General features: G+C 41.4%; 1 protein-coding gene across 1 annotated transcript; it reads left to right on the top strand.

The window, feature by feature from the left end:
- Positions 1–1,535: 1,535 nt before the first annotated feature.
- Positions 1,536–11,802, top strand: LOC134614073 (vomeronasal type-2 receptor 26-like). The gene is made up of 3 exons (XM_063457479.1): positions 1,536–1,631; positions 2,990–3,113; positions 10,788–11,802. The coding sequence occupies exons 1-3, from the start codon at positions 1,536–1,538 to the stop codon at positions 11,705–11,707; spliced, it is 1,140 nt and encodes a 379-aa protein (XP_063313549.1). The 3' UTR covers positions 11,708–11,802.
- Positions 11,803–17,239: the final 5,437 nt, after the last annotated feature.

Here is a 17,239-nt window from a genome sequence, read left to right on the forward strand (position 1 = left end):
AGATACTGTCTATCAGCACTATCTATTGTTAGCTGCAAACTTGTTCGCTCTCTGATTGACAGGAGACATATTGCTTTGTGCTAACAAACATTTAACCCTTCCATTGCTAAGTTAAAGGACCACTCTAGGCACCCAGACCACTTCAGCTTAATGAAGTGGTCTGGGTGCCAGGTCCAGCTAGGGTTAACTAATTTTTTTATAAACATAGCAGTTTCAGAGAAACTGCTATGTTTATCAATTAGTTAAGCCTTCCCCTTTTTCCTCTAGTGGCTGTCTCACTGACAGCCGCTAGAGGCGCTTGCGTGATTCTCACTGTGAAAATCACAGTGAGAGCACGCAAGCGTCCATAGGAAAGCATTATGAATGCTTTCCTATGCGACCGGCTGAATGCGCGCGCAGCTCTTGCCGCGCGTGTGCATTCAGCCGACGGGGAGGAACGGAGGCGGAGAGGAGGAGGAGAGCTCCTCGCCCAGCGCTGGAAAAAGGTAAGTTTTAACCCTTTTCCCCTTTCAAAAGCCGGGCGGGAGGGGGTCCCTGAGGGTGGGGGCACCCTCAGGGCACTCTAGTGCCAGGAAAACGAGTATGCTCACTAGAGTGGTCCTTTAACCTTTAAAAATGTCCTGAGCCGGCAGCATACAGCTAGGAATTATATGTTATACATTAAATAATAGTGCAATCAATGCACCACTTCATCTAAATTGAGCTGTTATGGTGCCAGGAGACCCCAGGTGAATTCTTAAACAGTTTTAGATCGGGGCAGGCAGGAAGGGGCACCACTGATTAGCTGTCATGGGAAAAAGGTACATTTATTGCCAAGCCAGTTTTGTAAATGCAGAGTCACTGATTGGCTGAGAGCATCACATGAGCACTCTCAGCCAATCAGCTACTCCCCTATCTGGCATCACTCTGCGCTCCCTGAAAGTGACATTTTAGAAGTTGGATGTCGCCTGGGATGAGGCTGTGTCAGGTGCTGGAGGCTGTGTCAGGGTTAAAATGCTGGAAATCAGTTCAACCACTAAAGGTAAGAATGCGCCCGAGGTCCTCCTGGCACCATAACAACTTAATTTAGATAAGGTTGTTTTGGTGCTTGAAGTGTACCTTTAACCCCTTAAGGACACATGTGTGACATGTCATGATTCCCTTTTATTCCAAAAGTTTGGTCCTTAAGGGGTTAAAGAGTTAAGTCCTTCACTCCTAAGTTTCATAGTGTTAATTGATTATTAGGGGTGCAGCCACTGGTTTATAATGATTATGTTAATAATGTAAAAATACTACGGTTCTATTGATTATGATGTTATGATGTTAATAATGATCATCATAATGAGTGAATTTTGAACAACATTGATACATATATATATATATATATATATATATATATTTATATTTACTATTTTGTTTCACAGCTACATCACTACATAAAAAATCTTTCAAATGAGTTTAATATTAATCGTACCTTAGTTTTTGATGAAATTGGAGAATTTCCCTTATATTATTATATTACAAACTTAAATAGATTAGCCAGCAACTGGACATATATGGAATTAGTGGGATTATTTAAAGAATGGGTACCGGAGGATCAACAGCTTACTATCATCTCAAGCTTAATAACATGGAGGAACAAAGAAAATAAGGTGAGAGCGAATGGGATTGGGATATTTAATACACCCCTTGTTTACTTTCATTATTAACTTCATGGCACCTACAATACACAACATCCAAATTGTCCTGTTACACTTATATATTTAAACATTTAAAATATTAAATAATAATAATACCAATTCACAACGAATCAATATAAAACACATTTAGAAAACAATGAATCCTCATCCTTCACTACCTTAGCTAACTTAGTTCATTAATAGCTTTGTAATGCTTTGTAAACTCTGTCCATGTAGGGTGGGTTTGTTAGCATCCAACATGGAAACGTTGTGTTCATTTACCTCTAATAATCCCTATTTACCTCTAATAATCCCTATGGGAGTTATCGACTTTACAGACACTCATTTTTGAGATTATCAACTTGTTGGTATCTGATTGCAACAAGGATTGAAAAGAGTTCAGAGCCGTAAGTAAGTTAAGGTTCTGTAAAATGTACTGTCATGAGAAAACAGTAAGGGTTTATTTATTTTTTTATTCTAAACTCTTCAGCAAATTGGAATCTAATAGGTGATATGTTGGAAGATTTTTGCCTACGAGCTATTTTTGCCTAATTTATGACTTTCAAGTTTCTATATTCCTGGGGGCTGCAGCCGTTACGGCGTTCCATGCCGCCGCAACGGCTTTAAAGCCCATTTAAAGCTCGACGCCATTGGAACGCCGTAACGGCGTTAAGGGGTTAATATCCCGGCCAATATGCTCTAAGAGGTCAGTCCCACAAATATTTAGTACCCAGTAGTCTTGCTTAAATAGATACCGGTATTAAACCTTACTCCAACATGTCATGGCCCTCAATACCCTTCAACCAGCAGTACAATAGGTAGAGAAAAGGTTAATGAATACTCATAATAGACAGAGATGAAAGGCCTCTCCAATTTCCGTGTGGTCAAAGTTTTATGTATTTATTGTTATAGAGAGACAGTCGACTATCCCTAATTACATTATGGGATCTCAAAGACCCCAGCAAGTGTTCATTTTAACATTTTACTTTCCATTTAGTACCACAGAGAACAGAAGCATATCACATTGCTCTCTGCTTTGGGCATGGGAGGGTTTATTAAATGACACATCCATGGTTACATGATGGACTGGACTCACCAATGAAGTGTCACCATTTGCAGCTATAATTATGCAATAGGTATGGATTTATGTCATTTACACCACTTATTTTCCAGGCATCATACAACTCTTGCACTTACTCTGAGAAAATGCCTACATTGACTAAGTTGAGTAAAGCTTGAGAGTTATGATAGTAGATATCATCAAATAAATATCAATGATCTATTAACTGACTTCCAGGTGTAAATGGATTTCTTTATTTATTGTGTTTCAGACTCCAAGGTCTCAATGCTCAGATAATTGTTTACCAGGATATAGGAAAGTTCCAAGGACTGGGGCACAAGCTTGCTGTTATGACTGCACTCAGTGTCCAGATGGAGAGATATCCAACACAACTGGTATGATATATTCCGTGAAATAGAATCTGAGTTTTTATATCATGTTAGATCTTTAAGTACTCATTATAAATGTGATGGTAGGAGCCGGATTCAATCCCAACAGCCACCCAGTGCTCTGTAGCAGGACCAACAATCCCACAACGATAAGGCAACAAAGAAATTCCCTAGGCACTCAGTGTGTTGAAGCTGCAGGCAGTTTTATTAGAAAAAAGCAACGTTTCAACCTGCTAAGAGCTTGAAAAAGACCTCTTAGCAGGTCGAAACAGTGCTGTTCTTTTTGTTTCATTAAAACTGTCTGCGGCTTGAACATCTTGAGTGCCTGGGGAATTTCTGTGTTGCCTTTAAGTACTCATTGTCAGAGCAGACAGAAATTCTAATCATCTACTTACACTTTTACTATAGTAAAAACCTCTTAACAGAGACACTTATCATGACAGTCAACATTGTGTATTAGGAGGTCAATAGTCAGCAGGTTTAATAACTAGTAAATATGCTGGTTAGATAGTAATGGCCACGATACCAGGATCTAATCTTTACTAGTGTCATTGCCGCATGTTGCAGTCAGTCTTGTATATTGTGTATTATGTTATGAGTATAAGTAGTTTGATTTGTCCCACTTACGTGTGCATTATGGGCAGTAACAGAACATGCCATTAGGGTATTTATCTATGAATTATTTGTCTATGTAATTTTTTACCGATATATAAGTTGAACAATTATAAACTGTTGGGTAACTGTGTCTTGTGTAGGTTTGGGTGGGTGTCTTATCTGTTTGTGTGTTTTGTGATGTTTAGTGATTTATCAGTTTGTGTGTTTAGTGATTTGTGTGGCGGAGCATAATTTGTGGATAGCTATGAGTGATGTGTGTTTTTACCAGTGAGTAATTAGTATTTTGTGTGCTGTGTGCTGTGTGCAATGTGTGATGCTGTGTTTAAGTAGCAATCAGGGTCGGTGCAAGGATTTCTGCCACCCCATACATACAAACACTGACCCATACAGATACACCCATACAGACTTACATGCACAAACACAAATTCTTCACAAACACACATTGTGATGTCCTATAGACCCTCTTACCTTGTGTTCCTGGCAGCTTCCCTGCATCTGCCTGCCTTCATTCCATCTCAGCCCGCTATGCTCCCACCCACTTGTCCTCACGTACAGGGAAAGGGGCGAGAGCGAGGATTTTAAGCAGCCTTCCAGCAATGGGAGTCCTTGTGAGGGTTCTGGCTGAGAAGGATGAAGTGGATGCTGCCGGACCAGTGTTAAACCGGGCGCTAGTCAGCAGATAGGTAACATGGCTGGCGGCACGATTTGTAGAACTTCATCAATGGGGCAGCCAAATGAGCAGAGTGATGATCAATAAAGATCCAGGGCCTGCGCCCCCCTTTGAGCAGCACCCTTGGCGTCCACCTAGTTGGCCTATAGGTATCAATGAGGGCAGTGTAAGCAGATGAGTGTGCTGTAAGTGGGGAGTCTGGAAAGAGTGATAAGATCAGGGCAAGAGCAAAACTCAAAGCTTCATATTAAAAATATAGAGATGTATTAATGTGGAGCTCTGTGCAGGGTTTTATTTGCATGATTAGTCAGACAATAATTCTAAAATTTATGTAAAGGTTTTTTGTAATGTTGGTGGCATAAGTGGCTGAGAGGAGGCAGGAGATGTGTATGCTGCTGTCTTGGCTCTATTCTTTCAGTGAGCGAGGACTGATGGGAAGTTGGGGGAATGTGATGTCACTTGCAATCTCCGCTCACTAGAATAATACAGCAGAGAGTAGTGTGAGGCATGTGCATTGCCTGTCTTTTCTGCTGCACCACACCACCATCAGCAAACGGCAATCTATTGCAGATGGCCTGTAACGGCTACCCAGGTAGTGAGAGGGTATCAGCCGTTGGAGACATCCTTTTTCCCGGCAAGTTGCTGTATAGTAATGAAGCTGCTTATTCCCATCCACAAGATCCAAGAGGAGAGTCAGGTTCAGCTGTTAAAAAGTAAAGTAATAATGCAGTAAAAAGAATACCCTTTCAAGAACGAGACAAGGCTACGTTTTGAAGGGTCAAGAAGAACTGAGTGTGGGCACACCCAGCCTGGTTTTTATTACGGTCTTGAACATACAAAACACACCCACGGGGAGGTATAAAGTAACCAATCAAATCACAGTACAACCCACACATTCCCTCCCCTCAGATAAACAGTTAACACAATTAGTATACACACATTTTTACCCGCGTTTTGGATGTACCCCAAATACTTGGGGTACATCCATAAATTCAGTATCCCCAGATAGCCCTTATCTGGGGGACCAACATATTTAAAAATCTGCCCATTCGGATAATGTGTTCGGGAGTTATGGTACTTTAAAGTTCTGACCGACCGCACAGGCACACTAGACGAAAGTAGTTCCATAAGTTTTGGCCTTGCAGTCGGTCCTCATTTGTGCGGTGAAAAGGCACGAAAATCCTGACATCCGTGAGTTTCTTGATGGTTGCTACAATCCTTGTATGCGGTATAGTCTTTCTACCGAACGGCAGCACGGTCGGTAGTTCCAGCACAAATTTACGGTGTTCTGGTGGTCTCAGTGGTGTTCGCCTACTCGAGTCTCCGAATTTGGTTCCAGACACTCGACGGCAAATCACCGCTGTTCGTGAACTAAGATGGCCGCGAACACGTGTAAAAGTCACGAAATGGCGGCCACCTAGTAACTGGAACAAAGAGTTTGTGCATTTCACACGAATGGTAAGTGCCGACCTGGGAGGTAAAATACCACATAATTAACTAGCAGGGTGGTCCGGTGTTCGGTAGTTTGTGTTCATTCTCATACATGCTGAATCTCTACCGTATGGATTGCACAAAATAGACGAAAAGTGTTTAAATGTCCCGAACTGGGTTAAAAGTAATCCACATGAACCAGGTAAGCACATTCAATTGTGGTTATAGTCTCTGTTAATGTGCATGTACCTGGTTAGTGGTTAAATGGCTGATTTAGCAATAATAACTGATTTTTGGAGGGGCCCTGCCCTGCGACTATGGCCCTGGGATGTTGTGACGAGACCAATCTCGCCACATTGCATTGGAGGAGCCTGGTTGCTTGCCTATTGCGTCTGGACTATGGCCCCATCGTAAACCTTGTATTTTCCCCTGCAGAAAGGCTTGTTCATGCCTCTCTGCCAGGGTGTTTGGTAAATTCAATGTACCGAACAAACGCACAAATGACTGGACCACCTGGGAGCTGAAGTGTGCCATCAATTGACCTCCCAGAAGCTGCGGTTAACCGCAGCTTAATTGACGAATGCTGGGTGGCCTTTGTTCGTTTGCCGAACACGTGGTGGCGGCCATTTTACAGTCCCAAATGGCCAGCGGTGTTCAGCGCCCAAACTATGGAACTGGAAACGGACACTTATTTGCGCGAACACCGCTGAGCCGTCAGCCTCCTTGCTTCTGCATTTGGTCATTTAACCGAATGCCTGTTCATTCGGTAGTTTAACCATATGAACAGTACCACCCCAGATAGCCATTCCATGGAGCCTATTCGTATAAAGAAAGACTATGGGAAAGACTTTGGCTCCATGGCGATTGAATTGTATGTAGGTGATCTGAGCTCCATTAGGTCATAATGTGCACTCAGATCTAAGCTATCTGGGGATAGGTAGAATGTATATGTTTTATTCATTATTTGCAACATTGTGTATTTTTGTGTCCTTTTACTAACATGTGCTCAATAGAGTTTTGCCTCTGTCCTTGGCGATAATTGGATTACTTCCCAATTATCTCCAGGATAAAGGGGAGGGATTGCAATGTACTGTGGGAGTGTTTTATCCATGTATGTCTGTTATTGGTCATTTTACCATTTGTGTCCCAGTCTTCCATCTGGTCCCCTAAGGGAGTGTCCACCAGGTGGAATACCTGCATAAATACCGGGCAGGTAGCCCACCTTAAACCAGACCACTGCTTAACCCTCAACACGGAGCCTTGTCTCGTTCTTGGGGGATTTACTGTATGCTGTTAGAGACTGATTGCTAGGAGTGTAAGCCGCTTGGGTGCTTTTCCTATTCGTCTGCTAGCAGCTATTCGTGAGGTTCCAGTTCGGGAGTTTGGAGTCCTATTTTGTATGCAGTTCGGGAGTTTGGAGCATTCCCTTGTATTCAGTTAGGGAGTGTGGTGTTCTGCAGTAGCTGTGCCTGTGTCTCTGGAAGGGAGGATCTACTAAACGGCGGTTTAACCCTTTTATGCCTGGGGGTGCCATTACAGATGTATTGCCCTTTAAGGAATTGATTTGAGCATACTGTATTTTATGATGCTGCTGCTGGCCCTTTAAGAACCATCTTGGGACATACTGTGGAGTTACTGGGTGTCCACCATTTCATGGGGTCATTGCATGTTTTGGGGTCCCTGTGATATGTTTTATAATACTGTATTTTCCTGCCTGTGATAATTAAGTTAGTCTATTGTGTTGAGATAATTGTATCACAGGCAGAGGGGAGGATTTAAGATGTAATGAATGGGAGTGTTAGCTGTGTTGTAATGTGTTGATTGGTTGTTCTTCAAAACCCTGTGGGCAGTACTATGTTTGTAGAATGTGAATAAAAGAGGCTGTATGTGCCAGTACAGTCAGTTCTACTTCACCCTCAATCTAGAGTCCTGTCTCTTATTGGGGGAATTGCTATATCACTACAAGGGATTGCTATGCTCTGCATACTCCCTTAGCTAATCACTACTAAGCTCTTTTAAGAGCTTGTTCCTGCTTCACTCTCTTGGAGGAGAGGTTCACCCACTGGAACCTGGAGCCTTGTCGTAGGTCCAGGGTGGGTAGGAGACGGCGAGACCCCAACCAAGCTGCGGTGGTTCGTGGGGTCTACAGTGGTTGTGGTGTCTAGTGGAGCGCTTGGAGCCCTCTGTAAATGCTAGGAGCATCCTTCAACGGAGGTACCCAGTCGGGGTGTCAGCTGATCCGTTACAAAGACAAGGCTAGAAGAACCCAGAACCAGAGCAGGACAGAAAGCAGAACCCAGAACATGTGCACAAGACATGAGGGAAACAAGAACAGAACATGGAAAAGGAGACCCTCATGAACTGGGAATACAAGAGAAAATAAAACAAGACAAGAGATAAAAGGCAAAACAAGAGGATAAATAACCAAGTACTGTATATGTAATAAACATTGGAGATTTAGACATACATAAATGGCCAAGATGTATTGGAGATTTAGACATACATAAATGGCCAAGATGTATGCAGCACACCACTTCGCCAAAGTACTCCAACTACGGTAGGTCCTAACTGCCTAGATATGCATGAATAAATGTACAACAATGTGAAGAGACCAATCTCGCCACATTGCATTAGAGGAGCCTGGTTGCCCGCCTGTTGCCTCTGGACTATGGCCCCATGTTAAAAAGCTTGATTTTCCCCTGCAAAGAGACGAAAGCCGGGTCATTCGGTGCTTGCCCTGTTTGAGCGGTGATACCCCAGATAGCTATGCTATGGAGCCCATTCATATAATGAAAGACTATGGGAAAGACTTTGGCTCCATGGTAATTGAACTGTATGTGTGTGATCTGAGTGCCATTCAGTAATAATGTGTGCTCAGATCTAAGCTATCTGGGGATATGTTAAATGTACATGTTTTATGCAATAGCTGCACAGTTATATATTTTTATGTATTTTATTGGCTTTTGCTGCCATGTGTTCAATTATCTCCAGCATAGAAGACTCCGTGGAACTGGTTTTGGGCAGAAAAGCCATGCTTCATTTGGTCACAAAGGACTACAATCTATCTTTTGAACCAATGGACCAATGTGGATGATTTTGACCTATGTATTTGTAGTATGCTGATTCTGAAAATGTAAGTTTTATGTGAATGTGATGCATACCTTTAAAGTTATGAATAATGTGGAAAAACTGTATTTCTCTGTCTGTGATAATTACATTACCCATTGTGTAAGGTAATTGTACCACAGGCAGGGGGAGGATGTTGTGTGGGAGTGTCTAAGTGTATTGTATGTGTTTATTGGTAGTTTTCCAAAACCCTGTGGGTGGTACTAATGTGTATATAAGAAAAGTAAACCCACAGCCCTGGCTGTTCACTGCTCGACCCTCAACACGGAGTTTGTCTCGTTCTTGGGGGGATTTATGGCATGCTGTTCCAGTTTGACTGCTAGGAGTGTAAACCTATTCGTATGGTTTTTCCTATTCGGCTGTTTACAGTATTCACATGGTTCCGGTTCAGCTGTTTATGGCATTTATATGCTTCTCCGGTTCGGTGGATTGGTGTCTACAGTAGCTGTGCCTGTGTCTCTGGAAGGGAAGATCTACTAAACGGCTGTTAACCCCTTTTTTATGCCTTGGGGGCCGTTACAAACAATAAAACACTTACCTGCAATAAAAGTACTTACCTGCAAGGAAAGGAGGAATGAGACCACTGCTAGCAAGGAACACTCTGAAACAAAAAGGATAAATGGCAAAGGAATAGGTGTAGAAACAAACAGTTAAAGGGATCCAGGAGACAGGGAATTCCAAGAATGGAATAAAGGAATTAACCCAGAAAACCCAGCATAAAGAATACCAGACATAGAATTGAAAACCAGAAAAAACAAGAAAAACTAAACAAGAATTGTAAAAGGAGTACTGGATACCAGAAGCCAAGGCCAGAAATATCTGCAGAATGGAACAAGATGGTTCTTTTAAAACACAGAATGGAATTTTTTTTTCTTTTTTTTTTAAACTCAGAATTTAATTCATTCAGATGTTCAGGTCAGCCAAATTTTGGTACATAAATAATTCAGAAAGGCCAGAACGTGAGAAATATAAAATATAAAAATAGCTACAATAATAACTGGCCTCATGACCATGTACTTGTGTCGGAGTTGACACAAATATTTTATCATATACATGGATTTTTAAAATATAGGAAGTGAGAGAACTTTTGGAGCAGGAGTAATCTCAAGTTCAAAACAGGAGATTTTGTAAAAACGAAAGGAAAAAGTCAGTGGGCATTGACCACCCGCTTACCCCTTCCACCCTGAGAAGAACTAAACGTTCCAAAACATCCATCTCTAGTGTCAGTGACCATTCTCAAGTATAGAAAAAACAAAGTGTCCTCAGTTGCTGCCTCTTAGAAGCCATGACACTATTATGGATGGTGGGTTAGGTGAATTGCAGATTGGTACAAAGCAAATCCCTAGGTCTAGTCATCATAGCCCATGTGGCAGAATGGAAGGCATTAGTTCTGTAGTAAAAATATTGAAACATCTTAAGTATCTTACCTATCACCCTGTTTTCTAACCTTAAAGCTGATTTTACAGCACATTGTTTTTAACCAATGTAATGATGATGATGTAATTACATAAAAACGTGTCTCTGTCCCATTGCAACACTGATGTCCTAGTCACTTTAATCTCTTCAGAATAAAGAATAAATACAATAACATTTCATAACTTTCATAACTGTTTCAGTGATGTTCTCATACATGTCTTGGAGAACCTTGCATAGGAAATTTGCCATAAAATGTACAGAAGAGTCTAAAATGTACAGAGGTCAACAAAGATTTGTAATAAGATTTGTTATTGAAGGAGCTATATGGAACCAAGAAGGATAGAACACTTCAAAATGAAAAGTGTGACCTAATATGATGGATATAAAACTGTTTATTGTTAATTAATTTATAATTTTTTCAGATAGTGAAAACTGCATGAAATGTTCTGACAATGAATGGCCCAATGAGAAGAAGGATCAATGTCTTCCAAAAGTGGAGGAATTCCTGTCCTATGAAAATGATATAATTGCTGTTGTCTTCTCATGTGCTTCAGTTCTATTATTCCTTAAAACAACTTTAATTTTAGTAATGTTTAATTTATTCAAAGACACAGCAATTGTAAAAGCCAATAACAAGAACCTCAGCTTTGTTCTCCTTGTCTCCATCATGCTGAGCTTCCTCTGTGTGTTTCTGTTCCTCGGTCGTCCTGTGGATGTGACCTGCAAGCTGCGTCAAACATCTTTTGCTGTTATCTTCTCCATAGCGATATCTTCTGTGTTGGGCAAGACCTTCATGATATACTTTGCTTTTAAAGCCACCAAACCTGGGAGCAACTGGAGAAAATGGGTCAGTGTCAAAATGTCCAATTCTGTAGTCCTGATTTTGTCCTCATTTCAAATTTTAATTAATACTTTTTGGTTGGCTATCACTCCCCCATACCAAGATCTGGACACACATTCTTATCAAGGAAAGATCATTATACAGTGCAATGAAGGTTCAGTTATAGCTTTTTATTTTGTCCTGGGTTATATGGGCCTTCTGGCAGCTGTTAGTTTTATTGTAGCATTTTTGGCCAGGACATTACCAGACAGTTTTAATGAGGCCAAGTACATCACCTTCAGCATGCTGGTGTTCTGCAGTGTTTGGATTGCAATGATCCCGGCCTATCTGAGCACCAAAGGGAAGAACATGGTGGCTGTTGAGATTTTTGCCATCTTGGCATCAAGTGTTGGACTTTTAGGATGTATATTTTTCCCAAAATGTTACATAATCATACTTAGACCAGAAATTAACACAAAAGGACATTTGCTTGGAAGCAGAACTAAAACGATTGCCATTTAATTACTTTAGTTCTATAGTTTGCTTTTTTAGTTTTTAGTTTTTTTTCTTTTATCAAGTTAAATTAAACGTCTAGCTCACTGCCTTAATTTGCATATTATTACTGCTTAATTGTATGATGGCTGTAATCAGTTTAAATTACTGTTTGGCCCCTGATTGGTTACCAGTTATCTAGCATGTATTTGGGACATCACAACTGTAAATATATATATATATATTTTTAAATCATTGTTCTTTTTATTACATTTTTGCTACACAAACATAAAACAAAAAACAAATACTTTAGACATATAATGGCACATATTATCCAAGGTTACAATTTTTTCAATCTTGGTTATTATCATATCTGACATACATTCAACATAAAATAGTACATACATAACTTGTTGTGCGTGTGAATGATCCAATTTACTCCAAAAATACTCCAGGTAGCAAGGCATAATTGGTTATAGGATATCTTTCAATCCACTTATTCCAAATAAAAAAAAAATTCTGAGGTGCACAAAAATAAAATCTTTCCAGTAACATTTGTATCACATTTGATTTATTACTATTTTTTCCATTTTAAATGCATCTTTTTGTTGCCATTTTAACTGTCATTTTAATTATTGCTTTGTTGTTATATGGAAAATTATCTAAGTCTACATGTAATAGTGCCCTCTCAATCGTAGGAGGGAGAATAGTGTTAGTAAGGTTAGATAAGAGTCCAAAGATATCCTCCCATGCCTTTTTAATCTTTTTACATCCCCACCAGATATGACAGTAGGTTCATTGAAATGCTTTGTGTAACGGAACCGCTGGCACCCCGACCGGGTACCTTCCGCTGACGGATGCTCCTAGTGCTTTCCAAGGACTCCAAGCACTCCACCAGACACCATAACCACTGTAGACTCCCACGAACCGCCACAGCTTGGTTGGGGTCTCGCCACGCTACCCACTCTGGACCCAAGACCAGGGTCTAGCTTCCAGTAGATGGACCTCTCCGAATTCCAGAGAGCAGGCACAGGAACAGCTCTTAGCAGAGCTCAGCAATAAAACCCTGGGGAGTATAGTGATTATAGCAATCCCCAGAGTGTAGTTCTCCAATCCCCCAAACATGAGCCGAAACTTCATGAAGGTACAAGATGATCTGAGGTGCTAGCACACCCAGTCTGCTTTTATTTCCATCTTACACATAAAAGACCGCCCACAGGGGAGGGGTAAAATAGCCAATAGCATAACGGTTGCAACCCACAGGTTCCCTCCCCTCAGATAACCAGTTAACATAATTATTACAGCCAGGAAAACTACAGTTTTTATACATGTGCTATAACTTTAAATCCATACATCCAATCTTCATAAAAATTACATATTTGGAATCAGCACACTTTAAACATAAACACTTCCAAAAATCAGCCAAATCCCTGCACTGGATCAAAAGTTAGCTGGAGGTCCCTTTATGACCGACCGCAAGCACAATTTCCTGCCCAAAACAGTTCCATAGATTTGGGCTGTGCGGTCGGTCAATTTCATGCCGAAAAACGACTAAGTCCCATTTCGAACGGGACTTAGTCTCTGGAGCTGCAAGTTCAGTATGGAAGAAGGTAAGGGTCAGCGGTGTTCGGCAAAATGTGTAGCCGATTTCAGTTCCACAGAATCTTTAGCATACACCGCTGACCGCGTTCGACTGAACAAAGATGGCCGCCGCCACGTGCAATTAACCTGCAGTAACCTCACAGCCTGGGAGGTAAATTGCCTGCACACTTTAACTTCTGGGTGGTCCGCCTGTGTGGTACTTGGTTCAGTAAGCCCTATTTACTGAACCAAGTGGGAGAAAGCCAGGAACAAGTTATTTTACAGGTCTGGGGACATAGTCTTAAAGGAACATTGTTCACCAAAGTTACAAGATGTCCCCAGACGGTTCTTAAAGGGCCATACACACCGAATAAAAGACCATTCGTTTTCAGGGGCCATAGTCTTAAAGGGTATTGTTACCCAAAGTGTCAATATGTCCCCAGACAGTTCTTAAAGGGCCAGCAGCAGTACAATAAAATACAATATGCCCAAATGTTGCACCTGAAGGGCCAAATCTCCCAGGGACCATAGTCAACAAGTAAGAGGCTGGCAATGAGGCTCCTCCAACAGCCATGGGTAAAGGGCAGCTTGTCACCAATAAACTCAGTGACGAAAGGCATTTCGTCACACATTGCATCTCCATCATAAAGTGCTTAAGCCTTGATTGTATTTAACTAGTCTATCTCGTTTTAAGTATCATCTCATTATGTTTTATAATGTAATTAAACCATATTTAAGCAGTGAGTAATCGTATTAATTTAATTCATACTGTTTATCCAACGCTGCATTTCTATTCTAACATTCAAATCTTCCTGCCATGATGCTATTGATTTTAAACTATGTGTTCCTATTGTTTCAAACCCCCGCCCCTGATTCTTGATGCAAAGGGTTTGAGATATAATATATATATCAAGCACATATATTATTAAAGGGCAACCTTGCCTGGTGCCATTATTTATATAAGGTGGGAGGGTAAAGTCTCTGAACGATTGTGGCCCAGAAGACAATATTTCCTAAAGAGGTGGCTTCTGGCAGAGTGAAGCAGGAGTGAAGGAGGAGTGACCCCACGAGGACTTGTAGGATGACTGAGAGGAAGTTTTAGTTGAAGCTCAGGGATGAGCTAAGCCCTCAAATGGTGAAAGATAGTTGTGAGTAAATAAATGCTGCTATGTTCATTACAAATAAATACCACTGCTATATACATTGTAGGACTGGAAAAGTGTTCCTAATTACAAGGAAATTGCTTAGATATACCCACATTGTATAAATAAGGAAAGTTAATTGACTCTCACTGACTAAGTCTTTTTATTTCTTACACCACCAGTGCATGCTATAAATGATCTTTTTTTCAGAATACAGGTCTACAAAACAATGCAGTTGTTCCTTTACATAAGTACTATCACTGGATAAAATTGCAACAAAGAAGGATGATACCAGATTCAGAACTAAACAATAAAAAAAAAAAAAAATATATATATATATCACAATATTTTTACCACAAGATACAAAAAATTGGATATAACACAATATACTTCACTTACTTCAATGGAGACTGCCATGAATGTGTGTGGCAGGAAATCTATTGCCTTCATCACACCGGCACCACAAGCTTCACATTTAATTACTCAGAAATATCTACAACACTGCATTAAACCAATCCCGTGCTCCCCTTACAATCCCCAAACCAATGGCCTGTGCAAGTGTGTGAGTGTTTCAATGGCACGTTGAAGCAAATGCTCCGTACCTTTGTGGCAACTCACAAGGATTGGGAAAGGTCCCTGTCGCATTGCCTGTTTGCATACCGGGAGGTGCCCCAGGAATCCTCAGGATTCTCCCCATTCGAGCTGATCTTCGGGAGGAGAGCACTTGTCCCAGAACACTGGGAGAGGTCTGTGAATCAGGAAGGGACCCTCATCATTCCATATGTGCTGGAGTTTAGGGACCGACTGGAGGAACTCACCCATCTGGTGCGGGAGAACCTCTAAGCGGCCCAGGGGTGCCAGCGCACATGGTACGATCGGGGCGCCAGGAGCCATAGCTTTCAAGTCGGGCAAAAGGTTTTTATTTTGAAACACATTCGACATGATAGGCTTCAGGCTGCCTGGCAGGGCCCAAACTGTGTGGTGGAACAGAACTGTGACACTACCTATGTGATCGTCCCAGGTTCGGTCGGGTACCAGAGTCCGAAACCTGTTGCATGTCAACATGCTGAAGCCCCACCACTAATGGAGTGAGGATGTAGCCACCATATGTGCTCCAGCCTCAGAAGATTACTGTACCCAGTGTTCTATGGTCTCATTTGTCTATGGATTTCATCGTTGAACTTCCAAGTTCTAATGGTTATACCACCATTCTTATGGTGGTTGACTGCTTTTCCAAAATGGCACATTTTATTCCACTCAAAAAATTGCCATGTTCCCAAGATCTGGTTCATATATTTATATGCAAAATTGGCAGACTACATGGTATTCCTTAAAATATTGTATCTCACAGGGGTTCCCAGTTTGTGTCGTGATTTTGGAAAGCATTCAATAAACAGTTGAGTATTGAATTATAATTTTCTTCATCTTATCATCCCCAAACCAATGGTGCGGTTGAGAGGGCTAACCAATCATTGGAACTATTGTTTTGTGAATAGCACACAGAATAACTGGTCTAATTTGCTGCCCTGGACCGAATTTGCCAGGAATAATGCTACCCATGACTTGTCTGGACAAAGTCCTTTCTTTGTCAATAACGGTCGTCACCTAATGTTCTACCTGCTGTATTCTCTGACACGGCTATCCCTGCTCTGGATGAATACCTTACTTCCATTCATGAGACTTGGACTAAGGTTCACTCTGCTCTTGAGACTGCAGCTGCTCGTTTCAAATTTCATGCTGATAAATGGCAGGGTGGCAACCGTGTTTACCGGGTGATTGGGTATGGTTATCCTCACGCAACATCAAACGTAAAGTCCCTAGCATGAAGTTTTCTCCCAGATTTCTTGGCCCATTTCATATCGTTCCGAGAATTAACCCTGTTTCATATTCTCTGGCTCTTCCAGCCTCCTTGCGTATACCTAATTCATTTCATGTCTCCTTACTCAAACCGCTTATTTGCAATAGGTATGCTGTCCCAGTTGTTCCCCCTCCTCCTTTGGTCATTTCTGGACAGGAGAAGTACGAAGTCTCCTAATTAATTCCAGGTTTTCTCATGGTTCCTTGCAGTACTTAGTTGATTGGAAGGGGTATGGGCCTGCTGATCGTTCTTGGGTTCCGGCTTCTGATATCCATGCTTGTCGCAAAATAGTTATTTCCACACCAAGTTACCTCTCAAACCTGGTCCTGACCGCCCGGTAGGTGGTCTTCAGGTAGGGGGTAATGTCACGCATCCATCTTCTCCTTATAAAGATTACAGTAGTAATTACCTTCCTAAGAATAATAGAAGTGCCGCTCAGCAGTCCTACGTCATTATGCCTGGCTTTTGCAACATGTCGGTGGACGCCGGCCGCTGCGTATCCACTCTATATTATAGCCCCACGTCCGCCCACGGTAATGACGATGTTGACGTGCATGTGACGTCATGCAAAAGACACACGCGCAATCTTTGGGTTCAAAGGTCAGGTACGGCCAATCGGATCTGCAGTAGGGTTATTTAAACATATTATTCCTTCTACTCATTGCCATGTCGTGGATTCCCTTTGCTGGTTATCCGAGATTGTGTTCCTGATCGTATTATTCTGGTTTTTGACTTTGGCTTCATTTTGACTTCCCTGATTTCTGGTATCCTTGACTTTTGGCTTTCCCTCATCATTGTGTCTCATTCTGTATCCCTGACCTCGGCAAATATTTTGACTATTCTTGGATACGTTGAGTCCGGCCATTCTAAGGTCTGGTTAGACGTTATCCATAGTCCTAGGTGTGATACTATTTTTGCGTGCTGGATCAACTAGTAATCCTGACACACATATATATATATAGTGAAAATTGCTATTTATGT

The sequence above is a fragment of the Pelobates fuscus genome, chromosome 6 (genome assembly GCF_036172605.1).
Source record: "Pelobates fuscus isolate aPelFus1 chromosome 6, aPelFus1.pri, whole genome shotgun sequence".
In the NCBI taxonomy this organism is placed as follows: Eukaryota; Metazoa; Chordata; class Amphibia; order Anura; family Pelobatidae; genus Pelobates; species Pelobates fuscus.

Bases quoted from the DNA above. Each gene is read 5' to 3' on its own strand.
- LOC134614073 (XM_063457479.1), top strand. From the start codon at position 1,536: ATGGAATTAGTGGGATTATTTAAAGAATGGGTACCGGAGGATCAACAG. The intron at 1,632-2,989 runs GTGAGAGCGAAT...ATTGTGTTTCAG, and splicing joins GGAGGAACAAAGAAAATAAG to ACTCCAAGGTCTCAATGCTC. The intron at 3,114-10,787 runs GTATGATATATT...TAATTTTTTCAG, and splicing joins AGAGATATCCAACACAACTG to ATAGTGAAAACTGCATGAAA.